The 19,163-nt window shown below is 34.5% G+C and overlaps 1 protein-coding gene across 1 annotated transcript in view; it reads left to right on the forward strand.

The window, feature by feature from the left end:
• RP1 (RP1 axonemal microtubule associated) overlaps positions 1–19,163 on the forward strand; it is a 345,533-nt gene that overhangs the window by 97,369 nt on the left and 229,001 nt on the right. Inside the window, exons 5-6 of the mRNA XM_044390380.3 lie at positions 9,164–9,250; positions 12,171–12,303. Of these exons, the coding sequence (XP_044246315.3) occupies positions 9,164–9,250; positions 12,171–12,303 (220 nt within the window). The remainder of the gene's footprint in view (positions 1–9,163; positions 9,251–12,170; positions 12,304–19,163) is intronic.

The following is a 19,163-nucleotide window of genomic DNA, read 5'->3' on the forward strand; positions in this document are numbered from 1 at the left end:
CACCAATCAGTGGTGCTGTTTCTGGAGAATGTTCCTACAGATCCCTACCTCTGTGGCACAGGCTCTAAAATTAGTCAATAAATATCTTTTACTTATGGTCCAGGCACTTTTTATCTGCTGCCTTTGTGCTGGGTCTTAGAGTAAGTGAGATTGGGCATCAGTATTTTAAGAGCAGAGTCTTGGTTTCTCCAGATTTCCCAGAGTTAAGCCCTATTGATATTCAAAGCTGAACATTATAGGGGCTTGTTTTCCTGGTGCAGGTCCCCAGGGCAGGGGTGCCTGATGTGGGGCTTGATCCTCTTATTCCTCAGGGATGACTTCCATGTTTGTGATATCCTTCCCATATGTAGGTCCCCACCAGGGATGTGGGTTGGCTAGACTGTCTCTGCCACTTCTATCCATCTTGATGTGGCTTTTTCTTTATGTATTTGGTTGTGGGAGAGCTGTTCTACTAGTCTTCAGGTCATTCTCAGAGTTGTTTTGGTGTGACCATGGGAGGAGGTGAGCTCAGGATCTTACTAGTCTGCTGTCTTGATTTTATCTCTATTTCCATACTAAAGGCTGCTGCTTGAGGGTCTGGTTTCCAATCAGTCTGAAAGTAGGTGCCAATTGAGATCCCTCCCTTTGGAGGACTGACAGTTCTTGGGACAGCCTCAACAACTGGAACCTATAAAGAATAAGTCAGGCTGCTTACACAGTCAGAAAGGTCCAAGAGACAACCAAGTACTAGGACAAGGTTGAATGATAAGGTTCAGTTCCTATACAAGGGCATTCTCTCAAGATTGGAATAGGTGGCTGTTTTACTTTATATATAGAAATAAACATAGAGAATCAAGTAAAATGAAGAAACAGAGGAAAATATTTTAAAAGAAAGAACAAAACAACTTGCTACATATAAAGGAACCTCCATAGGATTATCAGTGGATTTGTCAGCAAAAATATTGCTGGCTAGAAGGGAGTGGCATGATATATTCAAAGTGCTAAAGGGAAAAAGCTTGCAACCAAGAATGTGAACTAGAAGATTATCTTTTAGACTTGAAGAGAGATACAGAGTTTTCCAGATAAGCAAAAACTAAAGAGTTCGTCTTCACTAAACTGGCCTCATAAGAAATGTTAAAGGGACTTCTTTAAGCTGAAAGGAAAGGGTGATCATTAGTAAGAAGAAAACATCTGAAAGTAAAAAATGTCTCTGGTTAAAGTAAATCTATAGTAAATGTAGTGGCTTAAGTACTTACAAAGCTAGTAAAAAGATCAAGAGACAAAAGCAGTAAAAATTACTATAACTATAATAATTATTTAAGGGACACACAAAAAAAGATGTGAAATGTGACATCAAAAACATAAAACTTGGAAAGGGGAGTAAAAATGTAGTTTTAGAATGTATTTAAACTTAAACTGCTATCAACTTAAAATAGACTTTTATATATACAGGCTGTTATATGTGAGCCCCATGGTAACCACAAAGCAAAAATCTATCGTAAATACACAAAAGATAATAAGAAAAGAAATTAAGCATAACATTAAAGAAAGTCATCATACCACAAGGGAAGTGATCTAGAGAAGAAAGGAACAGAGAGGAACTATGGAAATAGCTAGAAAACAGTGAACAAAATGGCAGTAATTCATACCTATCAATAATTACTTTAAATGGAAATGGACTAAATGTTCCAATTGAAAAACATAGGATGGCTGAATGGATAAAAATCAAGACCGTTCTATATGCTGTCTACAAGGGACTCACTTCAGATCTAAACACGCACAGACTAAAAGTGAAGTAATAGAAAAAGATATTTCATACAAATAGAAACCAAAAGAAAGCTGGGATAGCTATACTATCAGACAAAATAGACTTTAAACAAAGACTATAATAAAAGACAGAGATGAGCATTATATAATGATAAAGGGGTCAATCCCAGAAGAAGATATAACATTTGTAAATATTCATGGACCCAACACATGAGCACCTAAATATATAAAGCAAATACTAATAGACCTAAAGGGAGAAATTGATGGCAGTATAATAATAGTAGGTGCCTTTAATTTCCTGCTTATGTCAATGTTTAGATCTTTTAGACAAAAAATTAATAAGGAAATATTGGCCTTAAATGACACAGTAGACCAGATGGACTTAATAGATAAATACAGATTATTTCATCCTAATGCAGCAGAATACACATTCTTCTCAAGTGCACATGGAATATTCTGCAGGATAGAATATTCTGCAGAATAGGGCGCCTGAGTGCCTCAGTTGGTTAAGCATCTGCCTTCAGCTCAGGTCATGATCCTGGAGTCCTGGGATCGAACCCCACATCAGCTCCCTGCTCAGCAGGGGGTCTGCTTCTCCCGTTGCCCCTCACACTGCTCTTATGCTCTCTCTCTCTCAAATAAATAAATAAACTCTTTTTAAAAAAGAATATTCTGCAGGATAGGAATAGTCTTCAGGCCACCAAACAGGTCTCAATGAATCTAAGAAGATTAAAATCATATCAAGCATCTTCACTTACCACAATAATATGAAATCAGAAATCAACTAGAAGATAAAAATCTGGAAAAATCACAAATATGTGGAGATTAAATAACAAGCTAGTGAATAAGGAATGGGTCAGTGAAAGGAGAAATAAAGAAAAATATCTTGGGACAAATGTAAATGGATATACAACATACCAAAATCTATGGTAAGAGCAGTAGCTGTTCTAATAGGTAAATTTATAGCAATACAGGTCTATCTTAAGAAACAAGAAAAATCTCATATAAACAATTTAACTTTACACCTAAAGAAACTAGAAAAAGAAGAATAAAGTCCAAACTTAGTAGAAGGAAGGAAATAAAGATCAGAGGCAAAATGTATGAAATAGAGATTAAATATACAATAGAAAAGATCAGTGAAACCAAGAGCTGGTTCTTTGACAAGATAAAATTAAAAAACATTGGTGAGACACACTGAGAAAAAGAGAGATGGCTCAAATAAAATCAGAAATGAGAGAGGAAAAGTTAAAACTGATATAAAAAGAAAAAAGAAAAGAAAAGAAAAAGGATCACCAGAGATTACTGTGGACAATAATACACCAATAAATTGGACAGCCTATAAGAAATGGATAAATTTCTAGAAATATACAACCTTCTAAGACTGAGTCATGAAGAAATAGATAATCTGAATAGACTGATTATTGGTAGGAGATTGAATCAGTAATCAAAAACTCCCAGCAAACAGAAGTCCAGTAATAGATGACTTCATAGGTGGATTCTACCAAGCACTTAAAGGAGAATTAACGCATGTCCTTCTCAAAATATTCCAAAAAATTGAAGAACAAGAGTTGCTTCCAAACTTATTTTTCAAGGTCAGCATTACCCTGATACCAAAACCAGATCAAGGAACCACACACACACACAAAAAGAAAATTACAGGCCAGTATCATTGATGAATATTGATGCAAAAATCCTCAACAAAATATTAGCAAAACAAATTGAATAATACATTAAAATGATCATGCAACATGATCACGTGGGATTTATTCCAGGGATACAAGGGTGTTTCAACATCTGTAAATTAATCAACATGATATACCACATTAACAAAATGAAGGATGAAAATCATGTTCATCTCAATAGACACAGAATTTTTTTGACAAAGTTCAACAGTCATTTATCATAAAAACTCAACAAAGTGGTTATAGAGGGGATATACCTCAACATAATAAAGGCCATATAGGACAAATCCATAGCTAACATCATACTCAGTGGTGAAAAGCTGAAATCTTTTCCTTTAAGATCAGGAATAAGATGATAATGTCCGTTCTTTCTTGTCATTTTTATTCAACATAGTATTAGAAGTCCTAGCCAGGGCAATTAGGCAAGACAAAGATATAAAAGTCACTTAAATTGTAAAGGAAAAAGTAAAACTGTCACTATTTGTGGATTACATGTTTTCATATATAGTAAACCCCTAAGAATCCACCAAAAAATTGTTAGAACTAATAACAAATTCAGTAAAGTTTCAGAGTACAAAACCAATATACGAAAATCTGTTGTGTTTTTATACATTGACAGTGAACTATAAGAAAGAGACACTAAGAAAACAATCCCAGTTACAATTGTATCAGGAAGAATAAAATACCTAGGAATAAATTTAATCAAGGAGGTGAAATTCCTGTACACTGAAAACTAGAAGAGAGTGATGAAAAATATTGAAGACATAAATAAATAGGAAGATACTCCATGCTTATGGATTAGAAGAATTAATATTGTTAAAATGTCCATATTAGCTAAAGCAATCTATGTATTAAATGCTTCCTTCTGAAAATTTATGGCATTTTTCACAGAAATAGATCAATCCTATAATTTGTATGAAACCACAAAGATCCCAAGTTGCCAAACCAATTCTGAGAAAGAACAAATTTGGAGGTATCACAATCCCAGATTTGAGTATACACTACAATAGCACCAAAAATCATACCTTATCTCGGAATTAATTTAACCAGAGAGGTAAAGGATCTATATTCTAGAAACTACAAATCACTCTTGAAAGACATGAAGAAGACACAAAAAATGGAAAAATATTCCATGCTTATGGATCGGAAGAATAAACATAGTTAAAACGTCTATGCTACCCAGAGCAATCTACACTTTCAATGCCATCCCGATCAAAATACCAATGGCATTTTTCAAAGAACTGGAACAAACAGCCCTTGAATTTCTGTGGAACTGGAAAAGGCCCCGACTTGCCAAGAAATTGTTGAAAAGGAAACACAAAGTTGGGGCATCACGTTGCTGGATTTCAAGCTATACTACAAAGCTGTGATCACCAAGACAGCATGGTACTGCCACAAAAACAGACACATAGACCAATGGAACAGAATAGAGAACCCCAAAATGGACCCTTGGCTCTATGGTCAACTAATCTTTGACAAAGCAGGAAAAACATCTGGTGGAAAAAAGACAGTCTCTTCAATAAATGGTGCTGGGAAAATTGGACAGCTACATGCAAAAGAATGAAACTTGACCACTCTCTCACACCATACACAAAAATAAACTCCGAATGGATGAAAGGCCTCGATGTGAGACAGGAATCCTTCAAAATCCTAGAGGAGAACATAGGCTGCAACCTCTTTGACATCGGCCACAGCAACTTCTTTCATGACACGTCTCCAAAGGCAAGGGAAAAAAAGAAAAAATGAACTCGTGGGACTTCATCAAGATAAAAATTTTCTGCACAGCCAAGGAAACAGTCATCAAAGCAAAGAGGCAACCCACAGAATGGGAGAAGATATTTGCAAATGACATTACAGATAAAAGGCTGGTATCCAAGATCTATAAAGAACTTCTCAAACTCAATACATGAGAAACAAATCAAAAAGTGGGCAGAAGATATGAACAGACACTTTTCCAATGAAGACATACAAATGGCTAACAGACACATGAAAAAATGTTCAACATCACTAGCCATCAGGGAAATTCAAATCAAAACCACATGGAGACCAACATTCTAACCTTATGCCAGTTAGAATGGTAAAAATTGACAAGGCAAGAAACAACAAATGTTGGAGAGGTTGTGGAGAAAGGGTGGATCCCTCTTACATTCTTGGTGGGAATGCAAGTTGGTATAGCCACTTTGGGAAACAGTGTGGAGGTTGCTCAAAAGGTTAAAAATAGAGCTACCCTATGACCCAGCAATGCACTACTGGGTATTTACCACAAAGATACAGACATAGTGAAGAGAAGGGCCATATGCACCCCAATGTTCATAGCAGCATTGTCCACAATAACTAAACTGTGGAAGGAGCTGAGATGCCCTTCTACAGATGAATGGATAAAGAAGATGTGGTCCATATATACAATAGAATATTACTCAGCCAGCAGAAAGAATGATTACCCAACATTTGCAGCAACATGGATGGGACTGGAGGAGATTATGCTTAGTGAAATAAGCCAAGCAGAGAAAGGCAATTATCATATGGTTTCACTCATTTGTGGAACATAAGGAATAGCAGGGAGATCGGTAGGAGAAGGAAGGGATGAATGGGGGGGTAAACAGAGGGGGAATGAAGCATGAGAGACTGACTCTGGGAAACAAACTGAGGGCTTCAGAGGGGAGAGGGGTGGGGGATTGGGATAGACTGGTGATGGATATTAAGGAGGGCACATATTGTGATGAGCACTGGGTATTATATGCAAATAATGAATCATGGAGCACTACATCAAAAACTAAGGATGTACTGTATGGTGACTAACATAACATAAATTATTATAAAAAATGAATATACACTACACACCTCTAGTAATCAAAACAGTATGGTATCAACATAAAACAGACACATAGATCAATGGAACAGAATAGAGAACTTATAAAGAAACCCATGCATATATAGTCAATTCATGATAAATGGAGGCAAGAATATACAACAAATAAATGGTGTTGGGGAAACTGGACAGCCACATGCAAAATAATGGAACTGGACCACCATGTTACACCATACACAAAAATTAGCTCAAAATCAATTAAAGTCTTGAATGTAGTATCTGCAACTGTAAAACTCCTGAAGAAAACATAGGTGGTAGCCTTTTGACATTAATCTTGGCTGACTCCAAAGGCAAGGGCAAGAAAAGCAAAAATAAACAAGCGGTAGTACATCAAACTAAAATCTTCTGTAGGAAGGAGACCATCAACAAAATAAAAAGACAACTTACTGAATAGGAGAAGATATTTCCAAATCATATATCTAGGAAAGGGTTAATATACAAAATATATAATTAACTCCCATAATTCAATATCAGAGAAATAATCTGATTAGAAATGGATAGATCTGAATAGACATTTTCCCAAAGAAGATATATAAATGTCCAACAAGCACACGTAAAGATGCTTAACATCACTAATCATGAGGGAAATGCAAATAAAAACCATGTGATATCACTTCTCACCTGTTACCAAAAAGATAAGGAATAATAAGTTGGCAAGAAGAGGAGAAAAGAGAATCCTTGTGCACTGTTGGTGGTGATATAAATTGGTACAATTACTGTGGAAAACACTATGGAGATTTCTAAAAAAAAAAATAATAGAAATACCATATGATCCAGCAATTCCAATTCTGGAATCAAAAAATGTGAAAATATTATTTCAAAAAGATATATGTACTCCTGTGTTCATTGCAGCATTATTTCAATAGCAAAGATATGGAACTAATCTAAGCATCCATTGATGGATGAATGGATAAAGATGTGGTATAAATACACAATGGACTACTACTCAGTCATAAAAAAGAATGACATCTTGACACTTGTGGCCATGTAAGTGTACCTTGAGGATATTATACTAAGTGAAGTAAGTCAGAGAAAGACAAATACCATATGATTTCACTTATATGCAGAATCTAAAAAAAAACCCACAAGGAAACAAAACAAAACTAGTAGATATCCAGAACTGGTAGTTGCCAGGTGGAAGGAGAGTTGAGGGTATAAATAAGTAACAGGGATGTAGTATTACAGCATTGCTGTAGTCAGTAATGTTGTATTGCACATTTGAAAGTTGCCAAGAGAGTAAATCTTAAAAGTTCTCATCACAGGAAAAAAATTGCGAAACTTTGCGTGGTGACAGATGGTAACTAGACTTATTGTGGTGACCATTTCATAGGTTACACAAATATCACATCATATACATGAATCTAATATAATGTTATATGTCAATTATAGCTCAATAAAAAAGAACGTTATATATTAATGATAAAGTATTTGGTAGAATTTACCAATGAAACCATCTGTTCTAGGCCTTTTTTTATTGGGAAGTTTTTGACTACTGCTTCAATCTCTTTACTTTTTATAGGCCTATTCAGAATTTCTGTTTTTTCCTGAGTCAGTTTTGATAATTTGTGTGTTTCTAAGATTCATACATTTCATATAGGTTAACTAATTTTTTGGCCTACAATTATTCATGATATTCTTTTTTTATAATCCTTTTTCTTTCTGTAAGTTTAGCGGTAATGTCTCTATTTTCATTTCTGATTTTAGGAGTTGGAGTATTCTTTCTTTTTTCTTTAGAGTAGCTAAATATTTGTCAATTTTGGTGTTTTTGAAGAACCAACTTTTGATTTCATTGATTTTATTTACTATTTTCTATTTTATCTCCATTCTAATATTTATTATTTCCTTTTTTTCTGCTAGCTTTGCATTTAGTTTACTCTTCTTTTTCTAGTTCCTAACATTGTATAGCTATATTAATTATTTGAGATCTTCTTTATTCTTTTTCCTCTTCCTCTTTCTCTCCTCCCCATCTGTTTTCTCTTCCCACCTCCTTTTTCCTTCCCTCTCTTCCCTTTCTTCTTCCTCCTTTTCCGCCCCCTCCCCCTTTTTCCTTCTTTTTGCTTAGAGTCTCTGGATTAATTAGGTCAGAATCTCCAAAGAAGTTTTTTTCTCACAGTAAGCTTGCCAACTTAGCTGATGGGTACCCATCTGAAATGATTTCCTTTTTAAGTACATTCAAACTTTAAGGAATTACAGCTAAAATTTCCCTCTAAGCTCTGCTTTCACTTTATTCCCTATATTTTAATGTAATTATTATTTTTCATTAATCTCAAGTTCTTTTTTAATTTCCTTTGCAATTTCTTTAACTTATTGGTTGCTTAAGAGTATGTTGTTTAATTTACACATAGTTGCGGATTTTCAATTTTTCCTTCTTGTGGTGATTTCTAGTTTTATTCCATTGTAGTTAGAAACTATTCTCTTTGTGATTTCAGTCTTATTTAATTTTCAAAACTTTTTTTGTGGTATACAGTCTGCCCTGGAGAATGAATGTTCCATGTGTACTTGAGAGAACTGTATTCTGCTTTTGTTGAGTGGAATGTTCTATAAATATCTGTTATATCTAGTTGGTCTATAATATTGTTCAAGTCCTTAATTTCCTTATTGATCTTCTGTCTAGTTAGTCTACACATCATGCAGAGTGATGTATTGAAATTTCTAACCATTATTGTAGACTATTTCTCTATTCAGTTTTGTCAATTTTTGTTTCATATGTTTTGGCACTTTGTCATGAGATATATACATGTTTATAATTATTATATTTCTTGATGGTTAACCCCTTTATTGATATATAATGTCCTAATATGAGAGCTATTTTTAAATAGATTTTGTGAGATTACTTTGAAAAGACATTTTCTTGGTTCTTTTCTAGATCATGATGGGAGATATTGGAACACTCTTTAAGATTCGTATTGGTCATACTAACTCTGGACCCTCCCCTTCCTGGCACTGTAAAGAGGTAAAGACACATCAACACTCCTGTCCTTTGCAAAACCCTCTGCAAATTCTGTTCAGGAATCAAACCTCAAAGAGGCATTTCACACCTGTTGCAAATTGATGGAATCAAACCTAGATCTTTTTAGTCAGTATGTTTGTCAAAACAACAGTATCATACGCCCTTATTAATAATTTAATTCCTAATTTATTGAGGGAAGCACCTCAAGTAAATAATCCTTTTACCTCTTTGCAAAGAAAAGAAAGTACTTGGGACTCTGGATAAACTCCCATTACTTCTTCTTTTTATTTTAGTTTTAACTATTTTATTATTATTTTTATTAAGTAGAGTTGAAACACAGTGTTACATTAGTTTCAGGTGTACAACATCGTGTTCTGACAATTACATTGCTTCTTGATATGGTTGCACTATTGATGAAAATGTGACTAGGTGAATGTTATCTGTTTTGAAAGGATTGTAAAAATAGACCATTTGTGTTGGTGAAATAATAATCTGCTAGACTTGAATGCCAGCTCTCAAATTTGGTCTATTCATGCTAAGCAAATAATGCCACTTGAATACATTTAGTAGCAAAAAAAAGGCTTACGTTTTCTAAATTATTCAGAATTAAAAATTTTACTTAGTACCATAGTTGCCAACAAACGCTCTTCAACATTGAAAATCAAAAATCTTGTTATCCATTTTTGTGTATGGTGTATTTCCATCTTTTGTCATTTCAAAATAAATGAACTTATGTAAGCAAGTTCTCAAAATGCAAAGAACATCTTGTCAATCTCTGATATTCTTGGCAGACTTGTTCTACAGTTTTGTAATATGTGAGAAAATTAATGAAAAATTTGTGGAAGATAAGTAATCCCTTAAAAATGCTTTTATTCTGTTAGCAGATAAATAGATATATGTATATATATATAGTTGTTAATAATGCCATCTTTGGGACGCCTGGTGGCTCAGTTGGTTAAGCATGTGCTTTCCGCTCTGGTCATGATCTCAGGGTCCTGGGATCGAGTCCATGTGGGGCTCTCTGCTCAGTGGGTGCCTGCTTCTCCTTCTGCTCCTTCCCCTGAGAATATGCTCTCTCTCTCTCACTAGCTTTCTCTCAAATAAAATCTAAAAAAAAAAATAATGCCATCTTCTTTGCATTGAAGTCACAAAAGATCCTGAAGGAAATTGAAAAATGAAACTCACTTTATGAAAATATGAATGTAGAAGTTAGATTACTGCTTTTCTTCTATATGGCATAATCCTCTCTTTTATGCTATATAGAGTTTTTGAAGTATGCTATTCAAATTGATACTTAAGTGATCATATATAACATCTTTTACTTTTTTCTCTCCTAGTAAGTTAATTTATGAAAATTATCATTAATACTCCTGCAACCTGATTTGATTGAAAACCAATAAGCAATATTATATTCATTATACATATATGTTCAGCTGGGATGTTGAGACAGTGGTTAAGTGATCTGACAAGATTTTGTAATATTGCAGAGGAAAGACAAAAAAATTGGCTGAACATTCCTGTTGTCTGTCTTTGTATGACAATTACTGTCATTGAAAGGCAACTTGTTTGCCTGAGTTTTACCTCACCTGTCTTTGAGTACCAATGAAGAAGAGAGGTGTTCTTGATTCAAAGGTTTATTCTAGGTAGATGAGGCACTTATATAATTTACTAATTTTGCCAAGTTAAGTTGCTAGATAATGTGTTAGGTATTTTCTGTTCAATTCTTATAGTTTAGAAGTTTAAAATTTAAAATTTAAAGTAAGCCAATTTGTGCCTATAACTTGAAGGGATTTGAATTAAAACATTTAGTCCATTATAGCAATAATGATACAATGTTTCCAGAGTCCATAAAATAATTGCATTACTTTTAGGACTTTAATCTTGGTTCTTTCAAGTTTAGTTAAGAAGATTACAAAATAAAAAGTTCCAAATGACGATTTATTTTGTATTTCTCAAGTAATTTGGCTTGGGCTTTACTTAAAATAACCAAATCAAATAGCAATGCCAGCAGTCTTGTAAACCAATGATAATCTGTGTTTCTCAGGAAACCTTTCTAAAAGTGTGATTGTACCAAAATCACACATGGTATGAATTATTGAATGCAAATTTCTGGGCCTTACAAAATCTACAGAATTAGTATGTTTAGGGATTGAAAATCTATCTTTATAACAACCTCATTTCTTAAACACATTAAAATAGAAAATCTCTGATTAAGGCATTTTAAAGATTATAAGATTAACAGATAAAATAACACTCACTGAAGCTTTTAAAACAATAATAGTACCCTACTCATGAAAGACAGATTTTAGAATCAGGAATCTTAGTTTCTACTTTCTGATGATTTTTAGAATTCATCTGATCCTAACAGAATTTATTAACATCTTTGTTTAACTCCAGGGTAAATGGAATAGAAAGAATATGGCATAAGAGATACCCAAATAAATAATTATTGCTTAAATTTCATTCATTGCTGAGGACCCACAGAAAAAATACTGTATAAGTTTGATTCTGTAGTGCATGAAATCTAAGCTCATGTTAACATTTTATAAAATCATTTTGAAATAAAAAATGTATTTACTAAGAGATTAGAACAGGGAAGTAATAGATTTTTGAAAATTGTGAATCTCTTTCTAAATAGGAAAATATTGACACTTAGAAAATTTGGGGAGGAAATTGGTATTTTTAGCATTTCAATATAGAGAAGTTAGAAATAGAAAAATTTCAAAATAAAGAAAAGAAATGTCATTGTACTTGAGATGGCAATAAAAGAAGAAATTTTCTTGTCAAGTATTCAACAACTTGTATTTAAAAAGAAGTATCATGATATTCTATGAGCTAAGTGTCAGGCTTGGACAAAAACTTTTATTTGACTCTTTGATAAAGTATTCTAACATGTTTTACAAGAAATACTGTTGCTTTGTAGATACAATTGTGGAACATGAATTCTGGAAAAAAGTTTTATATACCTGTTCAACGATGGTTGGCACGAGATCAAGAGGATGGGGAAATCTGTCGAGAATTTCCTGTTTTAAACAAAGGACAACCCATGCTTCCAGGTAGGGAAGATCCAACTCCAGGAAGCACAAATAAAACTTGTTTGCCTAAATGCTTAAGGACAGGGAACTTGATAAATACATGGTGAGTAAACAAATAAATGAACAAATAATGAGTAAGCAACTGCTCATTTTTTACCAATTATCTCTTCTGATGTGAAAGCTGCATCTAAATATTTTGTAGTTGTTTCATGTACTGGCATTCAGGAATATGTTTTTGTCTACAATTAACCTTGCAGAGAGGTCAAATGAGATTCCTCTATTTTTGTTTTAAGATTTTATGTATTTATTTAGAGAGAGACAGAGCACAAGCAGGGGGAGGGACAGAGGGAGAGGGACAAGCAGACACCCCGCTGAATGGGGAGCCCCATGTGGGGTTCTGTCCTGGGACCCTGGGATCATGAGCTGAATTGAAGTCAGACACTTAACCAACTGAGCCACCCAGGTGCCCCTGAAATGTCTCTTAATCAAAACAAGAAATTAATTTTTAGAAGGTCATGAGACAGTTGAGTGCCCAACGAAGAAGTTATTCCATGGCTAAGAAATGCAAGTCAGTGTACACTTTAGCCACCAGGTTCTACCTTAGTTTTGAAAGGTAGGAAATGAAAACAGAACTGCTCAGGAAATGAAAACAGAACTGCTCAATGACTTTTTAAGCATTTGGCCAAAAGCAGAGGTGTATTCAAGCCTTATGTAAATATGGCTGAGAAATAGGTTAGTGAGTCACTTGTACTGCGTAGTTCAGGGTGACTCTGTAAGGGTGCTCTTGTGTTGGCTGGCCTCTGCTTTGGAAGAGAATAGAAGAATAAGAAAAAGGTACATAAGAATTATTAAATGGGTAATTTACAAAAATAAATTTTTCTTCTATCCAGAATATTTCTTACCCAAAATGTGATATCTTAGTTTTCTAAAGCAATAAATGGTAATAAATCTTATGTGAAGATTAAGAAGAGTTCCACAATGTCATATAATCTGATATTAGGCTTAGGTACATAATAACTTGTGTAACTTTTTTAGGGAAAGTAAAACATTTGCAGAAGCTGATGATTCCATTGTGACTTTTTAACTAAGGTGTAATAAACTCTCTGTTAATTTTCTGAAGTTGAAATATTTTGATATATTTGAATAGTTCCATTTGCAGAAAAGTGAAGGCTTGTATGAGCATTGTTCTCACCATTCATAAGCATTTTTATCACCCTTTATAAGCATTCTTCTCAACATTCTTCCTCATCAGCCTATTTGCTTCACCCAAAATGAGACATTGGCCAGGCACCCTGTTCCTACCCCACTGTTAGTCAGGATGCAGAGGTTATTTTTTGCTTTTTTGTGTCTTATTTTAACTGTAAAATTCTGTTCAAAGGATGCATATTCTTCAAATACATATTAATTTTTCTTGCTTTGTTTGTAGTACTTGGTACTTAAGGTTTATTAATAAACATTTTCCCCCAGTTTCTTCCCCCAGTTGGAGAAACCTCTTATATGTTATCTCTGTGCTATCTGTACCCTCTCATGTACTCTTAATAAACTTGGTAAGCTTTTAGTTATCTAAATCTCATTAGTAGATATAACAAATGATAGCTGATCTTAGCCATACTTTTGTTTAATATTCTAGCAAAGATTGGTGCTATGTTGAAGTGATGTTATTGTAGATAAGTGACAGCTTTCTCTGGTGACAGAGACATCAGTTCTAGGTGGTATAAACAAGGAAATGCTCGATTAGTGTCTTTTTTGCTATATTGAGTACCTTTGAGTCCATAAAGAATTAGGGCAGTATTTGTCATTTTTTTTTAAAGAGAGAGAGAGAGTGGGAGGGGGCAGGGAGAGGCAGAGGAAGAGAGAGACTCTTAAGCAGGCTCTGTGCCCAGCCTGGAGCCTGACTCAGGGCTCCATCTCACAACTCTGAGATCATGACCTGAACTGAAATCAAGAGTTGGACACTTAACCCACTGAGCCACCCAAGCACCTCAGGACAGTATTTGTCATTTAAGGTAAAAAGAAGTCTTAAAGTGTTTGCCTGATTAACCAGTATACTATCATATATACCTGAAAAAAATATGTTTTATAATTATGGAATTATTTTCCTACAGTGGGTAAGGGTTACTAAGATAACCAGAGCAAAAAAATGGACTTTCTCAGGCTAGTGAGGTATTTCTTTTTAACTTTAATTTAATTTTTTTTATTATTATTTTTTTAAGATTTTATTTATTTATTTGACAGAGGGAGAGATAGCCAGTGAGAGAGGGAACACAAGCAGGGGGAGTGGGAGAGGAAGAAGCAGGCTCCCAGCAGAGGAGTCTGATGCGGCGCTTGATCCCAGGACCCTGGGACCACGCTCTGAGCCGAAGGCAGACGCTTAACGACTGAGCCACCCAGGCACCCCTAATTTTAATTTTTTAATTGTGATAACAAACACATAACAAAATTGACTGTCTTAACATATGTAAGTGTACATTTCAGGAGTGTTAAGTATATTCCCATTGTTTTGCAACAGATCTTTAGGACTTTTATCATCTTCCCAAACTGAAATTTTATTTCTTCTTTTGTGAATTTTGGCAGATTGTCTATTTCAGGCAATTGGTCCACTTTACCTAGGTCATCAAATTTGTGAACATAGAGTTGTTCATAGCATTCCTTTAGTATAATTTTAAGTTTCCATGGGATCTGTAGTGACATTCCCTCTTTGATTTCTGGTATTACTAATTTGTGTCCTCTCTCTTTTTTTCTCAACTAGCCTGGCTAGAGGCTTATTGATTTTATCAATCTTTTTGAATAACTTTTAGTTTCATTGATTTTCCTCTCTTGATTTCTTATTTTTGATTTCATTGATTTCTGCTCTAAGTCTTATTTCTTTATTTCTTGTCTACTTTGAATTTAATTTGCTCTTCTTTTTCCAGTTTCCCAGGGTGGAAACTTAGGTGATTGATTTTAGACTTTTCTTCTTTTCTAATGTAGGCATTCAATGTTATAAATCCCTTAGCATTGCTTTTGCTCCATCCCACAAGTTTTGATAAATTGTGTTTTTATTTCAGTTAAGTTCAAAATATTTTAGAATTTTGCTTCAGATTACTTCTTTGACCCATGTGTTATTTAGAAGTGTGTTATTTGATCTCCATGCATAATGGAATTTTTCAGTTATCTTTCTGTTACTGATGTCTAGCTTAATTCCACTGTGGCCTGAGAGAAGACATTGTATGATTTCTGTTCTTTTAAAGCTGTTAAGGTTTGTTTTATGGCCCAGACTGTGATCTATCTGGGTAAATGTCCCATGTGAGTGTGGGGAAAAATGTGTGTTCTGCTGTTGTTGGATGAAGTAATCTATAGATGTGAATTATAAACCATTGATCCACAGTGTTATTGAGTTCACTTATGTTCTTATTGATTTTCTGCTTGCTTGATCTGTCCATTTCTGTGAGAGGGGTGTTGAAGGCTCCAACTATGATAGTGGATTCATCTATTATTCCTTGCAATTCTATTACATATTCTACATGAGTTTTTGCCTCATGTAGTCTGATGCTCTGTTGTTAAGCATATACACATGAAGTATTATCATGTCTTCTTGGAGAACTGACCTTTTTATCATTATGTAATGCCTTTCTTTATACAGGATAGCTTTCCCTGCTTTAATATCTGCTGTGACTGAAATTAATACAGCTATTCCTGCTTTCTTTTGATTAGTTTAATATGGTATATTTTTCTCTGTTCATTTACTTTTAATTGATGTGTATCTTTATATTAAAAGTAGGTTTCTTATAGATAAAATAAAGTTGGGTCTTATTTTTTAATCCACTCAGACAATTTTTTAATTGGTTCATTTAGACCATTGATGTCCAAAGTGATTGTCGATATAATTGGATTAATATATACCATATTTGCTGTTTTCTATTTGCTTCTTTTATTCTTTGTTCCTGTTTTTGTCTTTCACTCTTATTCTGTTTTTGTGATTTTATTTTATTTTTTAAAGATTTTATTCATTTATTTGACAGAACATAAGCAGGAGGAATGGCCGGCAGAGGGAGAGGGAGAAGCAGGCTCCCTACTGAGCAAGGAGCTCCACATGGGGCTCGATAGGTCTCCATCCCAGGACCCTGGGATCATGACCTGAGCCAATGGCAGACATTTAACTGACGGAGCCACCCAGGCGCCCTGTTTTTGTAATTTTAAGAGAGTATTCAATTGAGAACATCATTCCATTTTCTTTCCTTTCTCAGCCTATCAGTTATACTTTAAAAAAAAACTTTATTAAACTTTATTTAATGGCTGCTCTACAGTTTCAAGTATACATTTACAGCTAATCCAAGTCCACTTTCAAATAACTATATCTCTTCATGGGTAATGTGAGTACCTTATAATAACAAATAATTCTTTTCTTCTATATCTTGTATCATTGCTTTATTTTTTATATATAATAACACACAAGCATATATTATGTATACATACATAAACATATATAAATAAATGCATTGATGCTATTATTATTTTAAATAAGCATATGTTAAATGAGTTAAGAATAAGAAAAATAAAAGTTTTTGTTTTATCTTCATTTATTGCTTCTTTGATTGTCTTTCTTTCTTTACATAGGTCTGAATTTCTGACCTATATTATTTTCCTTCTTTTTTAAGAACAGCTTTTAACAATTTCTGCAAGGCAGGTCTACTGGCAACAAATTTTCTCAATTTTTGTTTGTCTGAGAAAGTTTGTATTTCTCCTTCACTGTAGATAATTTCACAGGGTAGAGAATTCTACCTCGGTGTTTTTTTCTCTTAATACTTTTAATATTTCACTCTTTTCTTGCTTGCATGGTTGCTGAGAACTCAGATGTAATTCTTATCTTTGTTTCTTTATAAATAAGGTTTTTTTTTTCTTTATTTCTTCAGGATTTTTTTCCTTTATCTTTGGTTTCTTGTAGTTTGAAAATGATAAGCCTAAAGTAGTTAAAAATTTTTTTATTTTGGCATTTACCCTTCTTGGTGTCCTCTGAGCTTCCTGGATCTTTAGTTTGATGTCTGACATTAGTTTGGGGAAATTTTTAGTCATTATTGTTTCAAATATTTCTTTTGTTCCTTTCTTTCTTTTTTCTCCTGGTATTCGCATTGTGTGTACATTACACCTTTTGTAGTTTCCCAGAGTCCTTGTTTTTCAGTCTTTGTTCTCTTTGCTTTTCAGTTTTGGAGGACTCTATTGATATATATTTGGAGGACTCTATTGAGATATCTATTGATTGATAAGCTCAGAGATTCTTTACTTATCAGTGTAGCATCTAATAAGCCCATCAAAGGCATTCTTTGCTTTTGTTATAATGTTTTTTTAATTTTTAAATTTATTTTATTTATATTTTTTATTTTTTTAAAAGATTTTACTTATTTATTTAAGAGAGAGAGAGAGCACAAGTGGGGGGAGCTGCAGGCAGAGAGAGAGGGAGAAGCAGGCTCCCCGCAGAGCAGGGAGCCCAACACAGGGCTCGATCCTAGGACCCTGGGAATCATGACCTGAACCAAAGGCAGTTGCTTAACTAACTGAGCCACCCCGGATAATTTTTTTTTAAATTTATTTTTAAAGAGTGTGTGTGTGTGTGTGTGTGTGTGTGTGTGCACAAGTGAGGTGAGGGGCAGAGGGAGAGAATCTTCAAGCAGACTCCCTACTGAGTGCAGAACCTGATGTGGGGCTCGATCCCATGACCCATGAGATCATGACCTGAGCCAAAACCAAGAGTTGGATGCTTAACTGAGTCACTCAGTTTCCCCTGTTACAATGTTTTTTATTTCTAGCATTTCTTTTTGATTCTTTCTTAGGAATCCCATCTTTCTGCTTACATTGTCCATTTGTTCTTGCATGTTATCTATGTAATCTATTAGAGTCTTTGGCATATTAATCATAGTTATTTTAAATTTTCAGTCTGATAATTTCAAGTGCCCTGCCATGTCTGCTTCTGATGCTTGCTCTTTCTCTTCAAATTGTGTTTTTTGCCTTTTAATATGCCTTATAATTTTTTCTTGATAGCTGGCATGATGTACCAGACAAAAGGAAATATAGTCAATAGGCCTTTAGTAATACAGTGGTGAGGCATGGGGGGAGGGAAGGGTTTAATAGTCTTAGAATTAGGTTTCAGTCTTTTAGTGACTCTATGCCTTTGTACCTTGAACTTCATAACTATTTCTTAGTTTTTTTCCTTCTTTCTTAGATGGGACAGGATGGCTGAGTTGGGTATTTCCCTTCCCTGTGCTCAGTCAGGCTCCATTAATACCCTAGCGGGTTAGGATCTGGTTAATTTGTTTCTCAAGAGGGCAGGACTTATTAAGAACGTAGCGAGGGCACTGGTGTAGTTAAAAATGCTTCCCTCTGCCAGAATTAGGGAGCAAATTTTCTCCCATATTTACTGTGAGAACCTAGGCGAGCTCCTGAAGGCAAAACTTACAAAAGTGCAGGGGCTCCTATGATTAAGAACTCCCCCTGGAGTTTTTACCTCTCAGACGGCAATGAACCTCCAACAATTTGTTAATTATAGTTCAGAATTTCCTGTGCCAGCAGTGGTTGCCATGGCAGTTTCTTTTCTTTCTTCCTTTCTTCCTTCCTTTCTTTCTTCCTTCCTCCCTCCCTCTCTCCCTTCCTTCTTTCCTTCCTTCCTTCCTTCCTTCCTTCCTTCCTTCCTTCCTTTCTTTTTAAAAGATTTTATTTATTTTAGAGAGAACATGAGCAGGGAGGGGCAGAGAGGTAGGGAGAAAGAATCTGAAGTGGACTTTGTATTGAGCATGGAGCCCAATGCAGGCTTGATCCCAACCGGGAGATCATGACCTGAGCTGAAACCAAGAGTGAGACGCTTAATCGACTAAGCCACCCAGGTACCCCTCCATGGCAATTTCTATTCA

The sequence above is a fragment of the Ursus arctos genome, unplaced genomic scaffold (assembly GCF_023065955.2).
Source record: "Ursus arctos isolate Adak ecotype North America unplaced genomic scaffold, UrsArc2.0 scaffold_6, whole genome shotgun sequence".
In the NCBI taxonomy this organism is placed as follows: domain Eukaryota; kingdom Metazoa; phylum Chordata; class Mammalia; order Carnivora; family Ursidae; genus Ursus; species Ursus arctos.